General features: G+C 37.4%; 2 protein-coding genes across 2 annotated transcripts in view; both read right to left on the bottom strand.

Annotated features, from left to right (window-relative positions):
• Positions 1-1401: 1401 nt before the first annotated feature.
• Positions 1402-6592, bottom strand: LOC123311300 (WD repeat-containing protein 43). The gene is made up of 8 exons (XM_044895189.1): positions 6328-6592; positions 5999-6237; positions 5659-5872; positions 5416-5600; positions 5111-5282; positions 4545-4966; positions 1609-1853; positions 1402-1546 (listed from the first exon to the last, which is right to left on the bottom strand). The coding sequence occupies exons 1-8, from the start codon at positions 6502-6504 to the stop codon at positions 1449-1451; spliced, it is 1752 nt and encodes a 583-aa protein (XP_044751124.1). The 5' UTR covers positions 6505-6592; the 3' UTR covers positions 1402-1448.
• Positions 6593-8939: 2347 nt separating this feature from the next.
• LOC123320546 (sushi, von Willebrand factor type A, EGF and pentraxin domain-containing protein 1) overlaps positions 8940-26082 on the bottom strand; it is a 48803-nt gene continuing 31660 nt past the window's right edge. Inside the window, exons 4-17 of the mRNA XM_044907896.1 lie at positions 25364-25486; positions 24063-24353; positions 22612-22761; positions 22280-22456; positions 20385-20683; positions 16559-16793; positions 16316-16489; positions 15830-16009; positions 13212-13451; positions 12802-12981; positions 12478-12651; positions 11142-11318; positions 9825-9933; positions 8940-9264 (exon numbers count right to left, since the gene is read on the bottom strand). Of these exons, the coding sequence (XP_044763831.1) occupies positions 9009-9264; positions 9825-9933; positions 11142-11318; positions 12478-12651; positions 12802-12981; positions 13212-13451; positions 15830-16009; positions 16316-16489; positions 16559-16793; positions 20385-20683; positions 22280-22456; positions 22612-22761; positions 24063-24353; positions 25364-25486 (2765 nt within the window). The 3' untranslated portion in view covers positions 8940-9008. The remainder of the gene's footprint in view (positions 9265-9824; positions 9934-11141; positions 11319-12477; positions 12652-12801; positions 12982-13211; positions 13452-15829; positions 16010-16315; positions 16490-16558; positions 16794-20384; positions 20684-22279; positions 22457-22611; positions 22762-24062; positions 24354-25363; positions 25487-26082) is intronic.

Below are 26082 nucleotides of genomic sequence, written 5' to 3'. Positions count from 1 at the left end.
TAGAAATAACGACTCTGCGCGAACAACGCGACATATCCTGGAAAAAATACACAAGAATTGCAGAAAGGTTTGGAGTTTCCCATACAAGTGTGTCCAGAATGTTGCAGCGATTCAGGGAGACAGGTATGAATGTCCGAAGACCAGGACAGGGTAGACCACGGGTAGTTTGTCTATGACCACGGGTAACAACTGCCATTCAAGAACGTTACTTGAGAGTTTCTTCGTTGAGACAACAGTTTGCAACCGCTCGCCTCCTTCAAATTCAGCTTGAGCAAACTCATGAGGTGCAAATTAGCACTCAGACAATAAGAAATCGCCTCAGAGAATATGATTTAAGGCCTCGTGTCGCGGCAAGAGGCCCAGCTCTTACCCCAGCCCATCGAAGGGCGCGTTTGGATTTTGCGAGAGAGCATATCCATTGGAAAGAGGCCGATTGGGAAAGAGTTCTCTTCACAGATGAGTCTAGATTCTGCCTCTTCCACTGTGATCGACGTTCCCTTGTATACAGACGTCCACATGAAAGATACGCTCAGTGCAATTTCCTGAATACTACTGGTTTCGGGGGAGGATCGATTATGGTATGGGATGGAATATCTTTGACTGCTCGCACAGACCGAGTGGTCGTTGATAATGGAGCTATGAATGCTGATAAGTATATACGGAACATTGTTGAAGAGCATGTAGTGCCATTTGCCCCATACATTGGTGAAAATTTCATTTTTATGGACGATAATGCCAGACCCCATCGTGCGCGCATCGTTCAGGAGTACCTTGAAGAGGTTGAAGTCTCTCGAATGGAATGGCCAGCAAGAAGTCCAGATCTCAATCCGATTGAGCTACTCTTAATGACTTAGGAATCCAACTCGGAGAAATCTGGGAAAGATTAGATCTGAACATTTTAAGATCACTCATTTTGAGTATGAACCGTCGTTGCCGAGCTGTAATTAACGCAAGGGGTTGAAATACCAAGTATTATATCACTTATCAGCATTTCAGTATTTTGAAAAAAATTGTTCATTTCTCTTCTTTCACATAAGATTCGGTGAAATCCTGAATTTTTCTTCCATTTAATGTGTCTTGTTTCGTTCAAAACCTTCCCGAGAGAACATAAAAAATAAGTTATAAAGTCAATGTAGAGTTAATTTTCATTAAAATTGACGAGGCTGTCTTAGGTCATGTAGCAATGAATCTGACCTTTAATACTCGGCTGAGTGTCTACTTAGCCAAACTGGAGGCTGGCTGAGAATTGATCTAGTTGTAACAAGAATTACCATTCCGGACAGAACCTTAAGCGTTCTGTTTCCCTTAGAGAAGACAGGCTCTGCCTGTCAATCACCCAGATCAACCCCCCAGTATAAGGAGCGTGCAACTCATTTGGGAACTTGGACAAATAAAACCTAATTTTTTATAAAAAACTTTATTTTACAGAATATACAAAACAATTTCTTTCAATCTGATAATTCCTCTTCCATACTGTCAATATCCATGTCGAATTCTTCATCATCGCTTGAATCTTTAGATTCTGCCTCTGATTCACTACTTGAATCTGAAATAGAATAAATGATTACATTCGTCCCTTGTCAGATTATAATTTTTTGTTGCTCCTACCTCTATCATTGAATATGAGCGCTTCATCTTCATTTTCCTGAACGTCATTAGACGTTTTATTAACTTTCCCAGAAAGCAACAAGTCCAGCTTCATTTTGAATTTCCTTTTATCGATTATGGAAGCTAACCGATTTTGCGTGCATTTTCTTATGTGAGCAAAAATTGTGGGTAACTCAGGGTTGGATATAAATAGGGATACATGTACCTCTAATAAAAGTTTCAACCACACTGCTGCAGCTCGAGCTCTGAAATTTCATATAACACATTCAAGCAATGATCTCAATACTCGGATTATGTTGATTTAGGAGGAGATTAAGGAAATTTAATATTTATTGCAAAGTTTCTGGAGCTACAGAAAACCGATAGAATATGCAATAAAAGAGTATATTGCATATTTCAGAGTTGGAAATAATTCACTGAGGGCCAAATGCACTGCTTAAGCTTAACTTTTAAGCGTAGGTTATTTCAATACACAGCCATACACAGCTTCTTTTTTTGTGTTGCCACTAGATTCTTCGCATCTTTCTTTTTGTTTTTGTTGCACTTTTTCAACGATTCCTTGGACAAAATAAATATCGGCAGTTTAACATGCTGTTAAACTGCCGGTATGAGCAGATTGAATTAAAAATTTCATGTAAAACCTCCATTTTTTTCTTCTTAAATAGAAAATTGTATCTATTTTATTTTATACCGTGGTATACAGGACGAGTCTTTGACTCGTACAAATATTTTAACAGTAGATTCTTGAGGTCAAATGAACACTTCTTTTCTTTATGATTTTTTCGGAATTGGCTCGGTTTAAAAGATACAGGCTCTTGAAAAACCATGAAAAATGTTATTTTTAGTTTCATCTCTCAAACGGTTTTATCGAATGAAATGAATTTCGGAACATAGTTTTTCATTTATTTGATGAATCTTCTTCGAACACAAGATATCACCCACGTCTTCCAGTTTTCTCGTCATAACCATTACGTACCATAAAAATTCAAGAATTCAAAGAACCCAACTCTTGAAACTAAGTTGGACGTTATCTAATGAATATTTGTACTTTTTGTAAAATAAAAGTATTCTTCATTTTTTCTCGTATAATGCGTCGTTTTCCAGTAATTTGATGTTCTAAAATTAAAAAGTATCTGTGAAATTTGAAAAATTGGGTACTTTGGCTGAATACAACTCTGTTTAAAGATCCACAGATGTGAAATGTCACAGATTTAGCTACTCATTCTGAAGGTAATTTTGCTTTTCCATGGGTGGTACAGCACATTATAAAAACTTAAAATGGCTGTATCTTTTTATCAGGTCCGAATCGAAAAAAATTGTATACGAAAAAAGTGTTCCTTTTGACCTCAAGATTCTACGGTTCAAATATTAGTATGAGTCAAAGACTCAGCCTGTATAAGTAAAGCGCCTCTTAATTTTCGACGGTACAGTTCAACCCATAAATGGAGCTTAGCTGAGCCCCACTTAGAAATGTTTACGGTGCAGCCAGCCCTAAGACAGTAACCCCTTTAAGATTTCAAAAAGGAAATACAGCAAGGTACTGTCTTCCCCAGTATAATTATACAAGGTGTTTTCAAAGGTGAGTCTTTTGTTTTAAAGACGGTAGAACGCGTCTGAATAAACAGTGTCGCCAAAAATCACCTATACAATATTTTCTAGATAACGAAGTTGAAAAAACCATCGATAAAATTTCTTGTAACTAGAGAAAGTGCACAGATATTTGTTTACATGAAGAAACGGTGAAAATTTCTTGTGTTCTATTCAATAAGAGTTTTCATAAACTCATGAAGTGTGGTGCTTCTGGCGATTGTGAATAGGGAATACTCCTTCGGACGAAAATGATGTATTTCTTATGAAATATCTTTGAAATGTCACATTTTGAAATAACCATTTCAACATTTTCCCAAAAAAATTATTTTAAACATTTTAAAGCGTTTCATTTCAATTGCACAAGTTGGCAACATCGACTGAAATATGCCTTGATAATAAAGGACAACAAATACATTATCTTGATGAGATAGACAAAGATGGCTGTCTATATATGAAGTCTGCGACGAACGAGGAAGGTCGTAAAATTTTATGGCATTTTTATGGCCGGTTGCAGTTGAGGCTCGCCAGTAAGTACGCGCTGTTATTTTATAAACAAGCTGATCGGACATTGTTCTTTTCATTTTCTAATAGGCGCTGTTGCCAAATCGTAAACTTGAAACCAAGCTATTTAAATTTTAACACCCCATATTTGAAGAATGATTTTGAATAGTTTCCGCGGTGCATTTGAAAAAATCATGAATGAAACTCATAATTATCCAGTTTAAACTTGCATATGCAGTGATAGCCCAAATTGTGGAGAATTCCCCATTGGGTCTACTCTGAATCTACCATCTTCTGATCCACTTCAAGTTAAATATCTACTTTTAACATCATTATAGTGTTTAGATAAGACCGAAAAAAATTCTTTGGCAATCATTCGTGACAAGTTTGGGCTCGAAATCCGAAAATTACAGACAGGCAATATTAGAGTAGAGTGTGTAAAAATAGATTGAGCCAATTCAAAATTGAGGATATGCTACAAGTCAAACTTTCCAGATACTTCTTGAAATGAATTCAATTGACACAGAACACTGAAATAACTCTAATGATTGGATGTTTTGAGGACTCAAACATTCAGAGTATTTAAAAATCATCATGATATCAGTCAGCATTGAAATATTCCATTTTTCCGATTTCAATAAATTCAAAGTGTTTTGGAAACAGAAAAATCACAAAATTTCAATAAGAATTGAAAAAATAATAACAAAAATGACAGCAAATTGCAAACTTTCTTAGTATGGAGCTGCAAAGAATAATTTAAAGCCCACTGTGGGGTTACTCTGTATTTAAAACACAAAGTTCATAACCTCGGTGAAAAATTAGGAAATATTGGTGGAATAACTCACTGCGCATTATATCCTTGAATAAAAGTTTCCAGCTGACTGACCAACTCCATTATAACATTAATCGGTATCGTTTCTAATGTATTCCTAATTATTTCTTCGTTCGCTGAATGTAGTACAGTTTCAATTATACTTTTATCTTTGCTCCTCAGACCCTGAAGCAACAAATGCGCCATATTGTTACTTCTAGGTACAGAACCAACATCTTTGTTAAATGTTAGATTTTCTAGTCTCCTCTCCATAGTTATTTCTGGAGAACTACCCAACTTTCTCTTTGTGACCGCAGAAACGTTGCTGTATGGCGTCAGATAAGTGGCATTATTTCCTATAATTGGCGTAATTACTTTATCTATTTGTACATCACTTGGTTTTTTGGTATGTGGATGCTGCCTCAGAAGACATACCAACTTTTTGTTGCTGGTTTCCTGAAAATAAAGAGATACAATATGATATTTTTATATATTTTACCAATATAACATTGTTATAAAGCAGTAATCTCTTCAAAAAATAAGTAGAGATTCTCTATGAACTGTCCTACTCGAGAATATATCTGTAACATTGAGACTTACCAGTTCCTCAAATGTGAGAACTAAATTGCTACCATGAGCAATCAATAATGAGTTCTCTTTTCTGAAATGACTAGAAAAAATTAAAATGGGTAGTATAGCCCCTTTTTTTTCTTGTCCAGTATCAGCTACAACCTTGATAGTTGATTTAGGCTTAATTGGTTTGATGCACCGCCTGTAACAAAATATCAATTGTTCAACAAACATCGCCATATGTTTAGGTACTAATGGGATTGAAGAATACATTTACAGAGTGTCTTTTGGGATAACCAAAGCACCCAATAGACTGAATTAAATCATTTACTCACCCGTTGAAAGCCACTTCAAATATATGAACTGCACCATTTGCAACAGATGCAGACAGTTTAGTTGAACCATCTTCGTTTGCATGTAACGAAATATTATAAACATAATCTTCTGAAAGTAAAGAGGCTGTTGTGTTAACCTCTTTAACATCATCACTTATATTCCAGCAGTTTAATACTCTATCACTCTGAAAAAATTGAAATTTGTAAGTACCTATAATGTCATGCATAAAAATTTGAACTTACCTTAGAACCACTAATCACATATTTGGGTTCAGTCAAATCATAATTGGGTATACAATGTAAGAAATTTACATCTGAAGAATGCCCTGTAAAAGTTTTGAGCAGCGTTCGATCTTCTGAATTCCACAGTTTTATACTTTTTGATGCAGTCAATAGCTTCTTTGAATTAGGAATTGCAAGAATAGCAGAAATTTTATCATTTCCCACTTTCCATTCCCTGCAACAAACATATAGAAAAATTTTATGGTGGTGGTGCATAAAATTGAAAATAAACAATTTCTTGTAGACCTAAATGTTTATGGGTCTTATTAAAATAACAATATCATTTGTTCAATAAACACACCTCAAAAACGAGCGTTGTCGAATATTCCAAACACCAACACTGTTGCCCATTCCAGAATAAACGATGTCTTCCAAATTTGGTGATAAGCAGCTCAATGGTAAACTGATGTTACCATCAATAGTACATTTGATGTCACCCTTTGAAATTGAATATATTAATAATTTACCAGAAGATGTGCCAAGCAATATTTCACTGGAAAATTCTCGTCTTTTCCTTTTTTTATTTTTTGGAGACCCATTCTGAAAAAAAATGAAAACATGATTATCTGGAGAATTTAGAGTAAATGGAGAAATTCATATAAATAAATAAATTTTCAGTATATTACGTACCTCTCTAGAATTTTGTAAACATTCAACAAAGTGTAAACATGTGCATGGAGAAACTAAGTGTATATCTGGTACATATTCCTGTTCTAATGAGTTAGCAGCAGTATTCCAAATTTTGAGAATTCCATCATCGGATATTTGGGCGAAATATCTTCCATCTGGGTCAAACTGGGATGTCATTTTAATAAAATATTCTTTAGCAATATCTTGTAACAACTACTCTCCTCGTTCCCGACAACTTTCGAAATAACCTCAAAATTTTAAAGTCTTTCATAGAATCCAATCACTGGTGCACCATAGAGCAGAGTGACATCAAATATGTTGTTTTTCTTCGGCATATTCAGCCTTCGAGTGCAACTGATAGATCAGTGAAATGTTCAATTTTTTTTCGCATAAATTGATCAAAATGATATTGAAGTTCACAATAGACTAATTGAACAGTTGATCTATGAAAGTTCACGGAGTTCTTGTTGCTCCTCAATTTCGGTTATCATAGCATTTGCAAGTTTAAACTGAATAATTATGAGTTTCATTCATGAATTTTTCAAATGCAAAGCGGAAACTATTCAAAATCATTCTTTAAATATGAGGTTTTAAAATTTAAAGCGCTTTGTTTCTACTTTACGATTTGGCAACAGCTCCTACTAGAAAATGAAAAGAACAATGGCTTGTTTATAAAATAACAGCTGTTGATTTACAGCCATCATAATATAAGGCGCGTAGTCACTGGCGAGCCTCAACAGCAAATGGCCACAAAAATACCAAAAAATTTTGCGACCTTCCTCGTTCGTCGCGGACTTCATAGACAGCCATCTTTGTCTATCTCATTGTATTTGTTGTCCTTTATTATCAACGCATATTTCAGTCGATGTTGCCGATTTGAGCAAAAGAAACGAATAGCTTTAAATTTTAAATTCCCATTTTTATTTTTCATTTATCAGTACTTGAAATAATTTTTTTTGGGAAACGGTTGAAATGGTTATTTAAAAATGTGACGTTTCAAAGATATTTTATGAAAAATACATACTTTCTCCAGAAGGAATATAGATTTATAGCTTCGACATCTCGTCGCGTGAGTAATATCATTAATTTATAATTATATTATCATTATTATTATCAAGCCTAATGTGTTAAAATGCTAACAGACGTCACGTGTGAGCTCAGATGCTGCAATATCGAGGAGGAAATGCGCCGAATTCTTCAGGAACAAGGATCGAAAAAGTATCCAGATAATGGAACTGTGCATTTATATCGATGGTAAAATCAGGTGACGAAACCATCGTGCAGGTTTTGGTCCAGAATTTCAGCCATATCTGGACATCTTCGAGAGTAACACTAAAGAAGAGAACAAAGAGAAAAAAAAAAGAAAAAACGGTGCGAACAGATTTATAACTTCTTGGGGCTAATTGCGACTCTGTGCCTTCCTGAGACTGAATAAGAGACCCAACCGTCATAAAGTAAGTAAGTGGGTCTGTTCTGTGCCAACCGTGACCTACAGAACCTTCCACACTCCGGGCATGGATAGTCACCAACCAGATCTGGCCGCACCTGTATTGTTCTCGAGTCTCCATTATAACTGTGTACCATAGACCTCCACTGTGACCTGTCTAACGCTCATTGTTCCCAGTTGTGATTGGCATTAACTGATTTTAGGGATTGATGCAATATATCCTTAAACCGCTTATACTGGCCTCCTGGTTTCCGAGCTCCCACTGTGAATTCGCCATACAGAGCTATTTTGAGGAGTCTTGTGTCTTGCATCCTCAGAATGTGGCCGCTCCAACTGAGTCGGGCCCTCGTTACTTGAGTCTCAATTGTTATACAACTCGCGCGTTGCAAGACTTTTGCATTCGAAACTTTGTGGAACCATCTGATGTGCATTATTTGTCTTAGATGACGTTGTTGCGTTTGTTCAAGCTGTTTAATATGTCGCCTGTAGGGTGTCCAGCTTTCACTTCCGTAAAGAAGCGTTGGGATGACCACTGCTTTGTAAACAGCTGTCTTGGTCTTCAGATTGAGGTCGTGATTTTGCAACACTCTGACCTTTAGCTTTCAGAATGCCCGTGATGCCGAATTGATACGGTTGTGTATTTCCGTGTCTAGGTTAGCCCTAGTATTTATGAAGCTTCCCATGTATTTGAACTGCTCGACCTGTTTTAGAGTTTCATCCTCCAGGCTGATATCTGTTTCGAGAGAAGACGCATCCATATTAACACGGGTGTACCGTCTGAATTGCAATTGAAACTGCTCGAAGCCACTGAGGCCAGCGGTTGGCACATCCTCACTATAAATTTCCGTTGGCTTTCTTTGATCTAGACCGACAGTTCAGCGATTTTTCAGCGGCATGGTGGCATAATCCGACGGTGCATCCACATACGCAGCGGCTTTGCCGAGCGGCCTTGCCAATTGGCACACAGCGGCATAATGTGGATGCAGCTTTGCTGTCATACTTATGTCAGCAATTATCGAGACAGCTATGGCGAAAATATTGAACAATAAAGGCGCTAACACGCAGCTTTGTTTTATTCCAGTGAGCAGTATTATTAAGTCCTAGCTTGTAGTAAAATTGGTGAAGGGGGCACGTAGGGACATTTTCAGAAGAAAAATCGTCAACGTATACCTAAAATAGATTTATTTTACAATAGACACAATGTACACAGAATAATTACAATTTTTGGTTGAATTCATCGCACAGAAACGCCATTGATAGTGATGGCGTTACCGACAGGTTCAGGCTCGTATGTCTCGCTCTCTCCGCCCGTTTCTTCGTATGGGGAATTGTACATGTTTTCGTCGTCTACGTTCGAATAGATCGAGGATGGCATCCTGTAGCCGTTCCTGTCGCTGAAAGTCGAGTAGCTCACCACCGATGCGCTCCTGTCGTCTTTCATCTCCGCGCTCTGGATATTGTCGGTATTTTTCACAGGAACGGGCGTCTTCCTAAAAAATACAAAAAGCGATGTTCAAATACACGCGATTGTAAAAGCAATTGTAAAATGAAATCAATTTTTGTCCGCAAACATTTTTCGTTCGCAAACATTTTTCGTCCGCAAACATTTTTCGTCCGCAAACATTTTTTGTCCGTTGTCGTCATTATGACACGGCACACTACGAGAGTGGTGATTGAGGTATTTTCGTGAATTAACAATATATTTGAGGGCCATTTGCCCTTAAAAATCTCCTAGTGAATTAAGAACCTATCTTGAATAATGGTGTCCATAAAAATGAAATTTCAAAAGGCATTTTTTATAATTTTTTCCTTCCTGAGCTGCTCCGAATTTAATGAGTTACGTCTTCTGAAGTGAAACTATAACTTTTATTTTTTCTCATTGTGAAGCCCATAACGCCAAAAATTATAAACAAACTAGTAATTGGAATAATACCGACGAAATCATAGTGAAGCTTAAATGAGAAATCGAAAATTTATTGGTACTAATACAGAAGCTAGCAGAACCACCGGTTTGTTAATATATGAATTGTTTAGGAGTAGGCATACTTACAGTTTCAAATAAATTAATCCTAATAATATTAAAAGTATCACAACGATGCTGGCTCCTATGCCCATATTCTGTCCCAAGTTAGAGCTCTCTTGAGGTTCTTCGATAGCAACTGAAAATAGAAATTGGAATCAATATCTAGAAAACTGAACAAAATTTAGAGTTTTGTATCACTTCTTGAAGAGTTACAGCTAATAGCGCACTAATGGTTCTAAAAGTAGAAAAACGTACAGAATAGTTGAGAGAAACGAGTTAAAAAAGTGGAAAAAGGTGAAAGATGAGAAACCTATTCTAGAAAGTAAAAGATAAATCAAGTATAGAGAAAGAGACGTCAAAAGAAAGGTCATTAGATTTCTTCAGAGTTGAGAGCTCGTAGTTCATGTGAGGTTATATCTGGGCATAGTAAACTACAAGGAAGTAGTACCAAAGATTCCTCTTCGGAAGTACTAGGTACTAGTAGTCTACGATCTGGGACGGGCAGATTAACAACATTTGCTAACCCTAAAATAATGTTGTATTGTGATGTATTTCATCACAATACAATAGGGCTAGTTGCGATTGTGTGCCCTTCTGTGACTGAAGAGACCCAACCGTGACCTGCAGATCCTTCCCCGCTCAGGGCATGGATAGTCACCAACCAGATCTGGCCGCCGCTGAATCCTTCTCGAGTCTCCATTATAACTGTGTATCAAAGACCTCCGCTGTGACCTGTCTAACGCTATTTGTTCCCAGTTATGATTGGCATTAACTGATTTTAGGGATTGATGCAGTATACCTTAAACCACTTATACTGGCCCCCTGGTTTTCGGGCTCCCTCTGTGAATTCGCCATACAGAGATATTTTGGGGAGTGTTGTGTCTTGCATCCTCAGAATGTGGCCGCTTCATCTGAGTCGAGCCCTCGTTACTTGAGTCTAAATTGTTGTACAACTCGCGCGTTGCAAGACTTCTGCGTTTCAAACTTTGTGGAACCATCTGATGTGCATTATTTGTCTTATATAACGTTGTTGCGTTTGTTCAAGCTGTTTAATATGTCGCCTGTAGGGCGTCCAGCTTTTGCTTCTGTAAAGAAGAGTGGGGAGGACCACTGCTTTGTAAACAGTTGCCTTGGTCTTCAGATTGAGGTCGTGATTTTGAAACACTCTGACCTTTAGCTTTCACAATGCCCGTGATGCCGAATTGATACGGTTGTGTATTTTTGTGTCTAGGTCAGCTCTAGTATTTATAAAGCTTCCCAAGTATTCGAACTTGGTTTATTTTTATTACAAACTAGTACAGCACCAAGTCTAACCTATAGGTATAAAAATATCTGATTACTCACCTTCACATCTTGGCTCTTCTCCTGACCAGTTGCCAGTCTCTAAACATTTTCTGAGATACGGTCCCACTCTTTTGAATCCAGGTATGCAATGGTACTCAATTGCACTATTATAAATTGTACCATTAGTGATGATTACATGTCCGTTTTCCAGTTTCTTGGGCTCCACGCACTCCACAGCTGAAATGGATATTTTGATTATCCTACTGTGTTTTTATAAATGATTGAAATATCGCAATTGGCTTTTAATTATTCCTTGTTGCTCCTAGCTAATCATCATAGAATATAGAAATTCCGCTGCTATGCTACATTTAGGTACGTTAATTTTCATCTTCTATTGAGACCCCCTATAAGTACATATTGACCAATGAATTCTACTAAATTTTCATTATTGGCATTAAAGGGTTGTTGGGCTTTAAAACAGTAAAAGGGTCATTTTTAACAGCAGATTCTTGAGGTCAAAAGAAACCCTTTTTTCCCCTACCACTTTTTCTGATTAGGCCCTGACACTGACAAACAGATATAGCCATTTTAAGTTTTCATAATGAGCTATGCCACCCCTGGAAAAACAAAATTACCTTCAGAATAAAAAGCTGAATCTATAACACTACCATAGACACTACCTATTAGACCCATTAAAAAAAATTTAATAGGTCTATGGACACTACACATCAGTGGATCTTTCAAACAGAGTTGCATTCAGCCAAAGTACCCAATTTTTAGAATATCATAGAAATTACCTTCAGAATAACTAGCTAAATCTGTGCTGTGATACTACATAACTGTAGATCTTTCAACAGAGTTGTATTCAGCCAAACCACACAATTTTTCAAATTTGACAAATACACTTCTCAATTTTTGAACATCAAATTACTCGAAAACAGCGCATTATACGAGAAAACATACATAATGGTCATAATGAGAAAACTGGATGACGTGGGTGATATCTTGTGTGGAAAAAAGATTCATCAAATAAATGATGGAAATCGATAAAACCGTTTGTGTGATAGAACTGAAAATAACATTTTTTTATGGTTTCTCAACAGCCTGTATCTTTGAAACTGAGCCGATTCGAAAAAAATGGTAAAGGAAAAAAGGGTTTCTTTTGACCTCAAGAATCTACTGTTGAACTTTTTCTACGAGTCAAAGACTCACCCTGTATATAATAATAATAATAATGTTTATTAAGTAAAGAAAACAACAATAGGCCATAACATACAACAAAGAGTTTAAGAATTTAATAAACACTGAAAGAATATATTTTGAAATGCCGCTTCCTGATTCTTCTCACTACAATTTCAGTATCGCCTATATTATTAAAAATGATAATTTAACTTACGAACACATAAAGGTGGTCTCCCACTCCACTTTCCAGTGGATAGACATTGCCTAGTAGCATTTCCTTGCATATTGTGGCCCCTTGGACAACTGTATTGCATTGTACCACCCGCACTGTAAGTATCCACCGTGAATGAAGCTCCATTGTGAACTTCTGGCGACTTGCATTGTATTTCTAGAAAATAATAAAAATGAGGAAATTTAGGATTTCGAAAAATTTCAGCTCCTTATTTTCGATCCATTCACACTTCATCACTTCACAACATGGACATCTGAATTTTTTTAAACTTTGAGATTATGAATGTTACGACTGGCAAATGCTTACCTCTACAGATTGGGGGCTGGAGACTCCATGTAGCATTCTCCAAGCAAATTCTTCTGGAAACGCCATCAAGCTCGTAATTGGTTTCACAGGAATACAGGGCGATAGCTCCATAATAGGTTGCGTTCGAGGTTAAAATCACTTTGCCGTGGTTCACAGCTTCTGGTTCTCCACAATCCACATCTGGAAAAATCAATTGAATCATTTCATCACTAGGTACTAAGTACAAGTAGTCAGTAATTGAATTAACCGCTATATTTTTTGCCATGGTGAAACCTTAAAAAACGCCTCCGGAACGATTTTCATCAAGCATGTAGCTATGGGTGCCCCCTCTCCATAATATCATATACATTATTTAATGGTCTTGGTCTGTAAATCGGGTTATCCAGAATATGTATAAAATTTCTTCTTACATGAACACTCTGGAACAGCCCCACTCCACTGACCGGTCTCTTCGCATGTACTCAGAGATTCTCCGATGATTTTGTATCCTCTTTCGCATCGGTACTTAACCAGGGCTGACACTTTATAAGTGGCAATGGATGCGCTGCTCGACTCCGACGTTTTGATCAAGGTCCTTCCGTACATCCTGTCGTTGTTGGTAACGGACAGGATACTGTGTTCGGCCAAGATGGGTTCTGGACAACGTATCTCTGAAAAATTACGATTAAAATTGGTATATCCAGCTAGGATGATCCATACAGAAAGAATTCTACTACTAACTATAATTCGTGAAAGAGGAAATTAATGAATAGAAGAGTTATGTCGACGTTTTTCGAGTGGGAAGTAAATACTTGATCTGTCAGTGCAATATTTCATTTTAATGATGTAACGTGGTTTCCTCGGAGAAAACTTATCTCGAGCGAATAGCAAACCTACCAGAGTAGCTGCTAGTGGAAGACAGAGTTCGCTGTTATCTAGGGTGGTAGCGATAACGAAGTAGTCAGAATCAAATTATGTACCAGTTTATTCACACCTTCGGAAAATATATATAAACAACGGAAATATGTGTAGGTATGAAATATGAGCGAATCGATTAGCAAACATACATTCTGGAAATTCTATCCGATCACGAGCACTTTATAAAGTTTATACCGGATACAGTGAAAAAATCAAAGGTTGTTCAATAAAATGCGCCAACCAGAACTGACGAAATGGATACTAAGGATGACCTCGCGAAGTGAAATGACTTACTTTACGGTATCGGGATGTAATTAATTGTATTTCTCCAAAAATAAAAGAAACACAACCAGGGCGGATCTATTCGAGACTTTTATTCGCTACCCCAAGGGCTACGCTCCATGACTGATAGCGAAGAAAAGGTCTATTTTGAGCGCAACTACGGGATTTCACTGACGACAAGCGGTATCTCTTATTCTCTACCCCAAGGGCTTACGCACCATGACTGATAGAAAAGAAGAGATTTCTATTTCAACACTTATGACGCGGGAACGCGAACAGGGGGGGTTGACGGGACTTCCTCTTCACTACCCCAAGGGCTTACGCACCATGACTGATAGCGAAGGGAAAAGTCAGACTCGCGAAACAGGGTAAAGTACGGCAGAAAGCGATACAGTACAGCAGTGTCAAAGAAGTAACCGGTGTAGGTCTAATGAAGGAACTGAACGGTATAGACGGGGACCTACCTCCTTTATTCAAGGCACTCGCGGAAAACGAAAAATAAAAATTAATTTCTAAGAGCGGTACCCTCGTAACACAAAATTTATTCTAAATTCGTTGAACGGCTCGTCGTGAACACAATCAAAGAAGAATCGCAGAGAAAAGAGCAAAGAGAGTAAAAAGACAAAAGAGACCGTCGCGGGGGAAAATCCCCCACACGTTAAAAATCTGAAAATTCCAGAACGCGACAAGAGTAAAAACGTCGTCAGCTCCGGTTTATCGCATATCAACATCAGAAAAACGTCGAAATCTTCAACGACATGCAAGAAAAACAACGATAACCACAGATAAACGGTTTTTTACATTTACTCTGCCTATCAGAATGAATGCACTAAATATTTGAGAATTAAATATTTTTAAAGGCGGAAGTGTGAAACGAAAGGAATGCACTGAAATGAACCCCAATTTTCTCAGAAAACTAGGATTCATTACAATGACTGAATAAAATGAACAGCTTAGTAATCAACTGTTCAGAAAAAAGATTCGGACGTTAACCCTATCACTCACGCGGCATTTATTTGGCTGCTTAATAAATATGGATATAATATAATGCAATAGGGTTGACTTCTTATGAGATATATTATCTCCTAAACAAGCCAAGAAGACGACATATGAATCTAGACTCGATAGATTCGAGAAATTTACTCAAGAGAATTAAGCGTGTTTGAATCAGGACTGCGTGAGGGTCAATTATTGATTCTGACAGAGACCAATTTCCGTGGGAAAAGTAAATATATTGTAACGCCTTTTTCCTCGGAGAACTCGACCGCCAACTATTCTTTAAAAGGAAAATAGCAAACCTACCCTGGTAGCTTCGAGTCGAAGAAAAAGTTCCGCGGTGTCTAGGGTGTTAGCGACACCCAGTCAAAAACAAAGTACACACATTTTATTTGTCGAGCTGTAAAAGGTAGCACAAAAATCTGCACCCTCCGGGTATCCACACCAGCGGAGTATCGTACTAACAGTAGGGGTGCACACTGGAGAGTAAAGAAAAATTGAGGATGGATAGCCACCCCGAAGTGCGTTCTGTACCCCCCAGGTATCCACGCCGGAAGGGTATCATACACTAACAGTAGGGGTGGAAACTAGATGTGGCCCGGATGCCGAAAATGAGTAAATTTTGCGTCGATGAAGACGAAGACGTCTTATTTTCGGCTTATCTGTACTGACAAACGACAACTCGATTATTTTCCAACTCAGGATGTTTTATATGGTGCGACATCGTTTTTCAGGACTGAAAACGGAATAAAAATGCTACACTTCTTTACTGGATTCCTTACAGGGCATTGTTGCCACAGGGTGCACCTTATAAGAATGGGTCTAGCAGTACCTTTCGTATTTCTCATCTTACCTTCGCATTTTGGCATTGTTTCACTCCACTGCTTGCTTTCCGTACACGTTCTTTTCGATGGCCCAACAAGTCTATATCCTTTGGAACATTTGTATGTGATTTCGCTGAACAGATAGGTCGATTTGTTCGTGTGAATTACTTCTCCGTGGATTAGTGGAGGAACCTGACCGCAATCGATGACTGTAAATATGAAAAGAGTACCCACGTTAGCATGCCACAATTAAAAGTACAGATTTCAAAGTATGAGATAATATAACTTTGAAATTTCAGTATGAATTTTATCCACAATCGATGCATAAAGTAATCATAATCTAACCGTTTCCTTGAGCATTAATCACTTGTGATTTATAAGCCATTATTCACTGCTCTAACAAACTTTATGATCCGACCATAAGACTGAGGATTTATCTTCGAGAATATCCTGTGCCTGTATATGTGGACTAGATGAATTCAAATATGTTCAAGAATATATCTTCTACTACTCACATTCACAAATAGGAACAATTCCCGACCATTCTCCTGACCTTAAACAAGTGAGCGTCGACTGCCCCTTCAAAACATGACCGGCTTCGCAATGGTATTCGATTACAGAGTTCACGTTGAAGTCATAACCCACAACGTAGCTTCCAGGTGGAACATCAGGTTCTGGACAGGTTATTACTGAAAATACGCAGAATTTAAAGAAATCGAATCTCTTTTCAAGTATGTGTCGATATGGTGCTTACTCACATTCACAAGAAGGCGTATCTCCCGACCATTTCCCTTCACTCGTACACCTTTGGAATTTCTCGCCATCTATCCAGTAATCTGCATCACACGTGTATTCAACCACACTGTCTAGAAAGGTTGTTTCGTTGAGGAGTTGGTAGGATCCTTTCTGTATCCTTGGGGGTGGTCCGCAGTCGATGTATCTACAGGAGGGAGTTTTTCCCAACCATTTTCCTCCAAATTCACAGGTGAGAGTCTATAAGGGAAAAATTGGTGTAAAATTGAGCTTCAACAGGATGAAGAATGACTCGAAAATTGCATTTAATCTAAGCAGTTTGACAAGCTATGAAATCGCTTCTGTTTCTTGAAATTCTAGCTATAACTTCGAGATTCCTTCGCGGATGTTGAATTTTTCGCCAGTAATGCAAAGCACATGCAGTGCTTAGTCTTTATGCAAGTGATTCATGGTATGTTTTTTTCAAGCTCTTCTTGTGTTACAAGGTGAGAATATGAGGAAGCCAATAATTTACATCATTCTTTCGATTTATTGCATTTTTATGAAAATAACACTTTTTTATAAGATTTCGTTTTTCTCAGGAAATTCCCCTTTTTTTACAATAGCAGAGTTTAAGTATACGGGGTGAGTCTTTACCTCGTACGAATATTTCAACAGTAAATTCTCGAGGTTGAAAGAAGCGCTTATTTCCTTTACCATTATTTCCGATTCGGTTAAAAACCAATTGCCTGCTCAATTACTTATGACTAATTACTGTTGTCGAGTCGAATGAATCCTCATGTTCGCCAGGGTGGACCCTGGATTTGGTAGTTTTCCTTCAAAACACGATGTGAATATCTCAACCATGGTTTAACGACACATGGTAAACAAGATGATACAATCTCGTCTCTGGCTCCACCCTGGAAGTCCTGCTCTGGTAATCGTGCACACTCAATTGGTATGATCTACTCATTAAAATTTCTATTTTCATAGATATATCCTCATATTTATTCATCTTGCTCGATATACATGTTAGTTTTCAGCCTAATGCACTTCTCGAAACCAACGATTAGTGGTTATCTCAGTACTCTCGATTTGCACGTCTCATCATTTATTAATTGTATCTTCTGTTTTTCTGATGGACGTTCTAATCGTGCTTACTTGTAAGCAGTCCGTCTCTGTAAATGTTGTATTCATTGATAAATTTTAGCACTCTTCAAGACCAACCCAATGTATATATTTATCATACTATTCTTGCTCTTCTCAGATTAATTATGATCGTTCTTCTCATTTTATTAGTTAATTTTGATCTTCTCATTTTTAATATTCTAACACTTCTCAGATTAATTAATTTTGCTTTTCTCATTTTCATTTCACTTGTACGATTCATGCACTTCTCATACTTACATCATAATTATTGGTCAACTAACATTTAATGTATTAATCTCTTCTTGTTGATCAGACTTATACATATAATGTAGTTTCACCGCTTGGCCTATTTCACTTTTAAAACTCGGTCCTCTCATTGAAATTCGTTATTCTAACCTTCTGTTTTTCTGATGGAATAAAGAGGCTTTCGCCATCAATTTTTATCGATTGCTCTGTCACTATAGTGACTGGGCAATCAATAGCGTTTATAAACAGGGTGTCCGGGGAATAACTGTACATACTCTTACCAGAGATAGAGTTGGACTAGCTGGTTACGGATTGAGTATAAAAAATTAATTTCTGGATTTCCCTAGAAAGCTACAGGTTGATTTTCCAACTTCATGGAAATACTTAGACCATCATAAAATCCAAACTTATTGACAGATATTATTGAAACTTGGGAGGTTATTGACACATGCTAAGATCAAGTCAGAAAGATATCAATTATTTCATTATTCCAGGGCCGGAGTCATTAATCTTCATTTAAGGTGTTCAGGGTAAAAAAAACACTTTGTATTTCGAATTACAAATAATTGATTCGTTTTTTAGAAAGAAGCTGAATTATGCTTCAATTTTTGGTATCACTCAAAGTTGTCACATCAACAATTATTTTTTTATGAATTTCTGAATTTGGAATAAGTTCAAAAAACTGAATTTTTCATCATGAAGAGAACTGAAAATCTCATGTTTGAATATAAAATGCGAATGTATTAGTAGAAGATTTACAAAAAAATTCAGCGCTTTTAAGCACTTCAATAACGAAACAATAACAAATGAAAAAAGCGCAAATACAGTAAAGAGTACCTAATAAAAATAAAAGTAGGAACGAATGAATTGCTGAGTCAACAAAAAAAAAAAGTGGTTCGAAATGAAAACCATCAGCTTGTATACATTTTTCTTGCCGAATTTTCAAATTGGATACAGCCTTCCGAATCATATCGCCATTATTTCTTAAAATATCGCAACAGTTGATTATTCTGTTCATCAGCTGTTCTCTTGACTGGAAGAAGTGTAACTTTGGTCTATATCATTGTTGTCGAACACCCGGTATACATAAGAATAATTTTGAAATATACTTCTGTATACCCTATACACATCGCCATTTTTTTTTTCAAAATACCTTCATTTACTCCCTCAAATTGAAATTCGCGTCTGGGGTGGCCACCCAGTATATCAACAAATTATTATAGTCTTCTTGACCTTCAGTGACTTTTTTAAGAATATTTATTATTTATTTTCGACCTGCACAAGATGGCTATGTCCTGTTCAGGTAAATAAATTGCAATTTTCGAACTTTATCCAAATTGAGAAATTCATAAAAAAATAATTGTTGATGTGACAACTTTGAGCGTTACCAAAAATTGAAGCATAATTTAGCTTCTTTCTATAAAGCGAATCAATTATTCGTAATTCTAAATGCAAAGTGTTTTTTTTACCCCGAACACTTTAAATGAAGTTTAATGAGTCCGGCCCTGAAATAATGGAATAATTGATATCTTTTTAACTCAACCTTAGCATGTGTCAATAACCTCTTAAGTTTCAATAATATCCGTCAATAAGTTTGGATTTTATGATGGACTAAGTATTTCCATGAAGTTGGAAAATCACCCTGTAGCTTTCTAGGGAAATCCAGAAATTAATTTTTTATAGTCAATCCGTAATCAGCTAGTCCAACTCTATCTCTAGTATGAGTATGTACAGTTACTCCCCGGACACCCTGTATAAATGCTGTTTTAATTTTGAATTTATTAAACTTGTCTAAGTCTGACCTCAAGTGACTTCTCATTTGAGCTGCTCTGGATTATATCTTATTTTAGTTGAATAATGTCTCTATATAGAATATAGTATATAGATGTTGTAAATATTTGTTATTTATTACTGTATAAGTTTCATATAAGTGACTTATTCATTTTATGATTGTGAACGATATACAATAAATGTTTTTATATCATCTCCAACTCAATTATCTTGTCATACACATACAGTCCACTACTCTTTTTCGACAAAATCATAACACTTTAAAATAAGCTTATGAGAAATAATTGAATAAAATTAAGGAATGAAGTTTCAATCAGTATTAATTCAGATGCAAACTATCCTGCGATATAAATATCAGTAAATTAGGAAATCTGTGTCGAACTAGCTGCATACCATCATTCAAGTTACCAACAGAAATTATATTCCATCAAAAAAAAGTAGTAGCGCACAATTGTTTCGGTCCTATTATTTGACTTTATCAGAACAACAAAGCTTTCATCTCAATGGAAAAGACTCGTGAAAACAAACATCACCACCGCCAAATGCCACCGTTTTTTCTGGTGAGATCAGAATATTAAGTGTAAGTAAGCTCTATGTGTGCCATTGAGGGAAATATATCACGCTGTTTTAACGAACGCAACAAAATGTTTGGAGATACCTACTTACCGGTTTTCCCATCAACAAGAATCCAGGTTCGCAGGAGTAAACGGCCACATCTCCTGCTTTTTTCCCGACCACTTTCACCACTCCACCTTCAATACCAGGCGGATCATCGCACCAAGTAAAAAGACATTGCGGTGCACTATCCGACCATATTCCGTTCTCGTCGCATTCTCTCATTTTGTTCCCGACCAGCGTGTAGTTATCCCCGCAGGTATATACAGCCTGTGCCCCGAACGTTGTTCGGCTTTCTTTCAACGTCACGTAGCCATGTTCAATGTCGGGAAGAGGGCCACAATTCACATCTGAAAATCCACGGAGAAAGAAGTAGTTAGACGGTAGATCAACGATATGTATTGGTATATATGGAAAACACATAAATTTTATACGAGAATATGCCAGTATAGCCCTGTGACTATCATGCATTCTTTTCGCTTTGTTTCTTCCAAAAGATGCGATAAAAATACCTCAGAACCGAAAAAAAGAATGCGAAATGCGAACAAGACACGTCACTGGTAATTTTCAATCGTGAAATGCCCAGTGGAATGTTACGCTCATGCCTGTGCCGTCCCGTTCCGATCTATCTTCGGGAAGTAACGTATAAATTTCGATTATTATTTCGCGCCTTAATGTGAAGGTATACCTAAATCTAAGACATTCTGTGTCGACTCCTTTTCACGTCGCGTCGGGATGCTCGAAATTTCCAAAATATACAGGGTGAGACTTTGACTCGTACAAATATTTCAACAGTAGATTCTTCACGTCAAGAGAAACACATTTTCCCTTTATCATTTTTTTCGATTCGACCCTGATAAAAATATAAAGCCATTTTAAGTTTTCATAATGAGCCTTAGAACAACTATGTTCTAAGTAATGAGCTGTGTCACCCTGGAAAAACAAAATTACCTTCAGAATAACTAACTAAATCTGTGATACTACACACTACACATCTGTGGATGTGGAACAGGTCGAGCAATTCAAATACTTGGGAAGCTTCATAGATACTAGGGCTAACCTGGACACGGAAATACACAACCGTATCAATTCGGCATCGCGGGCATTCTGGAAGCTAAAGGGCAGACTGTTTCAAAATCACGACCTCAATATGAAGACCAAGACAGCTGTTTATAAAGCAGTGGTCCTCCCAACGCTTCTTAACGAAAGCGAAAGCTGGACGCCCTACAGACGACATATTAAACAGCTTGAGCAAACGTAACAACATCATATAAAACATATAATGCACATCAGATGGTTCCACAAAGTTTCGAATGCAGAAGTCTTGCAGCGCGCGAGTTGTATAACAATTGAGACTCGAGTAACGAGGGGCGGACTCAGATGCAGAGGCCACATTCTGAGGATGCAAGACATAAGACTACGCAAAATAGCTGTGTATGGCGAATTCACAGAGGGAACTCGGAAACCAGTAAGCCAGTATAAGGGGTTTAAGGATATACTGCATCAATCCCTAAAATCAGTTAATGCCAATCATAACTGGGAACAACTAGCGTTAGACAGGTCACAGTGGAGGTCTTTGGTACACAGTTATAATGGAGACTCGAAAAGAATACAGCGGCGGCCAGATCTGGTTGGTGACTATTTCGTGGAAGGATCTGTTGGTCACGGTTGGGTTTATGCACTCACAGGAGGGTAACACACAGTCGCAAATAGCCCTAAGAAATTATAAGTTTGATCGCACCGGTGACAGTCCAGTTTTTTAGTCTTTTTGTAGATTCATTCTCGTTAACGAGATTCAGCAATGAATGAATGAATTGTGAGCTGACTCTGAATTGTTGAACACCAAGTTTGGTCGAAATATTCCTCCTCTAGACCGGTTTTGCGATTACAGTGACGCCATTGAGTATGGTACTCAATGGTGACACATATAAGAAGAAAATACTCACATCTACAGGAGGGAGGCCCCCCAGACCAAACGCCATTGTTTAAACAGCGCCTCGATGGTTCCCCAACTAGCATGTGGCCTTCGGGGCATTTATATTGTACAATGGATCCGATTCTGTAGTCTGTGCCTATTATGGTTGTGTTCTCTTTCTTATCGGGACTCCCACAACTTGATGGTTCTGGTAAGAAAATCAATCAATGATGATCACTATTATTCGATGAAGTAATATGGTTTTTTCTTATTAAGATTGAAAATAAGGTTATACACAAATCAACCATATTGAAAATTATGCATACCAATGATTAATTCATAAGTATTTCTTAGTATAATTACCATATTGGCAGATCCAATGTAAGTAATCCAAATTGCAGCCAACATCGTTCCAGAGCCATTTCCTACCACCATCCAGAACCACGCAGTTTTGTTCTCCGTTGTAGTTATTTGGTTGATCACTGCCCCATGCTGGACCCGAGATTATTTCTCCTGAAAGTTTTAAGGATAAAATTAACCATTTTTAACGAATTTTTGTTTATGAATATCGTAAATATTACGAGGATATATTGAAAGATTCTCAGCCTACTGTAGAACCAAAGAAAATTTCAATATCAAAATATTTCATTACTCAACATATTCCTCTCTTAATTGGATATTATTATAGCGAACCTGCAACATCTCTAGACCTTTCAGAAAAAATGTTTCTTCTTGCTCTGCAAACTAGAACACCACATTTCATTACCTACTCGTTGGAAGAAAATTTACTACCTTTTAAACTTTTTTTCACTTGAGGAAAGAGATGATAGTCGGATGGAGCCAAATCTGGTGAATAAGGGGGGTGTTCTAGTAATTCAAACCTTAACTCACGAATTTTTTGCATGGCAACATGAGATTTGTGTGCAGGGGCGTTGTCCTGCAAAAACAAAACACCTTTGGATAGCTTTCCGCGTCTTTTCTCTTCAATTTTTTCCCGTTGAGTGGCCAGTTATGTCGAATAGTAATCTTCGGTTATTGTTCTACCCTTATCCAAAAAATCAATTATGATTACTCCATGGTAATCCCAAAAAACTGAAGCAAGAACTTTTCCAGCAGATTTTTGGACAGGAAACTTCTTAGGTCTTGGAGAACCAGAGTGTCGCCACTCCATCGATTGTTGCTTTGTTTCTGAATCGTAGAAATGTACTCAAGTCTCATCCATTTTAACAATTCGGTTTAAGAAGTCTACATCGTTTTCAAATCGAGCACAGATCGAACGCGATGCTTCTACCCTTGCACGCTTTTGGTCAACATTCAAAAATTTGGGGATCCATTTTGCAGCAATTTTTCTCAGGTAGAAATTGACGTGTACCATATGATGAACGCGTTCGTATGAAATATTCAATGCTTCAAACATCCGTTTTAGCTCAATACGACGGTCTCATGAAATCATGTCATGAACTGCATCGATATTTTCGGGGACTGACACAGAAACTGGCCTTCCCGATCGGTCATCATCTATGATGCTATGGTAGCGCAATTTTTTTTTATGCATGGAACTGGTCTAGACTTCCTAGATATCAATACATCCTCGTATTTCATTGGTAGTCAAAAACAAAGAAGTACTCCGCTTTTCCAATTATTTTTAAAGATATCGAAAAAACGAAACCCAGATGATAATGAAGAAATACAATTGTTTGAATCAAGTAACATAGGAAAACTGCGACTTCGAGGCAAAGCAAGTAATTTGGCCAAAAAATGTAAATTGAACTGAGTGTAATACGCAACCTCGAAATTTCGTCTTTCTATCTTACCATTAGTCCACCTCCATGTCCTCGATGCTTTATTGGGTTCCTTCTGCGCTCCTATCCAAACCAGCTGAGTTTTGAAGGAGCTTTTCCTCCTCTCCAACTCCGAGTAAAGGAATGACGTCGCACTTCTTCCCATACCGTGGACCAGGTCGCCTTTGAACTTTTGACAATAAGATCGGGCATCTTTGAACGACCTTCCTTGTGTCACACCGAATTCGTAGCAGGTTCTGTTGAATGAGGTCAACTGCAAATCTGCGGGTGCACCTGGTGGAGAGCAATCATCTATGGAGAGCTCTGAAAATGCAAGATAAATATACAGGGTGTCTAAACGAATGCGAAGGATTTAGGGAGATGATTCCACGATGAAAATAAGCAGGGTTAGTTCCTATAATTTTTTTTTCGAAATCGATCTCCTTTCCAAGGCCTTTGGAAGGCGATGACGAGTTGACAGTTTTCACGGGTTCTAAAAAACACTGAGTCATAAAACTATACATAATATGAAGCACTAAGTAGATGTTACCTATTCACACAACTCTTTTAGATCTCATAACTCAATGAATAAATATAATATAAATTTGGATATAGGTTCAAAACCTCAAAATGAGTTCCTATGGAGTCCCGGAAACGCTTCGTTGAAGTGTTACGTTTCTTTAAAGATGACGACTTGATTATGGATTGATTTTCTGGGGTTGGACAAATATATTATTATTGAAAATAGGTGTTGAAAATAGGATTTTATATGGAAACTTGGAGCTATGGAGGTGAGTGAGCGAATGAGTTTCAGGTGAACCTCTATTTGAAAAATACCTCTGCATAATTTTATTTGTTCATCTCTGTCCCACTTTGAAAAAATTTAACAACTCCATAATGAAGTAGTGATCTTTGAAGCAACGTAATTCTTCAACGAAGCGTTTCCGGAAATGCTTCTATGGGAACTTTTTATCCTATTTTTGGGTCCTCTGACACTATATCCAAATTGGTACATCCTGTATACTGTTTTCATTCTGGTCATAGGCGGAAATAGGAGGGGGGGCAGGGGGGGGCCGTGCCCCCCCCAGATGCCCATGGTGCCCCCCCCCAGAAAAGAAGAAAAATAGGAAAACAACAGTAAGAAGCAGTTATTCTGGAGCTTTTTCGTTTTTTTAGCCATTTCTAGAATTTTTGCACATCTTCTCCACCCAACATCTTTACCTCGGGGGCGGTCACCTCAGACCTCCCTAAGGAGTGCCCCCCCCACAAAAAATGTTTATTTCCGCCTATGATTCTGGTCATAATTTTCAATTCACGATGAGCTGCTTACTCACCATCTGACGTAAATACCTCTACATCGCAAAGTGACAGGGATCCATCCACTCCAACCAATTGCAGGAAGACATATTGACCAATTATATTTCTCGCACACGTGAATGATTTTGTGATGCCTTCATCTGAAAAACAAAAAAGTGTTGATTCACATTTCAGTTCTCCCTTTCTGATTCACTCAGTGGGAATGATAAGAAATCGGCTTACTATACAGGGTGTTTTCAAAAGTGAGGCTTTTTTTTTTTACAGAAGGCAGAACTCATCAAAATAAGTCGTTTAACCAAAAATTGTCTACGGTACTGTGGAAGGTGACTCCGGCTTCGCAAAAACGAAACAAAACATGAACATATGGCTGGACAATGACTGGTTCAGTACCAAGTTCATCGGATAAGATGCATCAGGTCACTTTTGACAGAATCATAATTGTTGTATCGTGCAATTTAGGGTGGAAAAAAAATTTTGAAAATCGAAGCAGTTTCTTGAAAGTACTTATGTTAGTTACGTTGAAAAAGCGCTATGATGTTTCCCCATTTCATCCCATTTTTACGACGATTGTTGGAATGTTCGAACAAGAAGATTGTCATGTCCATTGTGAAAAAATTCGTGAATAATTTAGACGAATTTTATTGGTGAAGTATTATTCTATTTTTTTCACTTGTGACCTGAGTCTCTTCTGACAGTTGGTATCGAAATGAACCATTTCATAAGATCGTGTAAGTTA

This window comes from Coccinella septempunctata, chromosome 1, assembly GCF_907165205.1.
Source record: "Coccinella septempunctata chromosome 1, icCocSept1.1, whole genome shotgun sequence".
Lineage (NCBI taxonomy): Eukaryota > Metazoa > Arthropoda > Insecta > Coleoptera > Coccinellidae > Coccinella > Coccinella septempunctata.
This window is presented reverse-complemented; position numbering and strand designations above follow the sequence as displayed.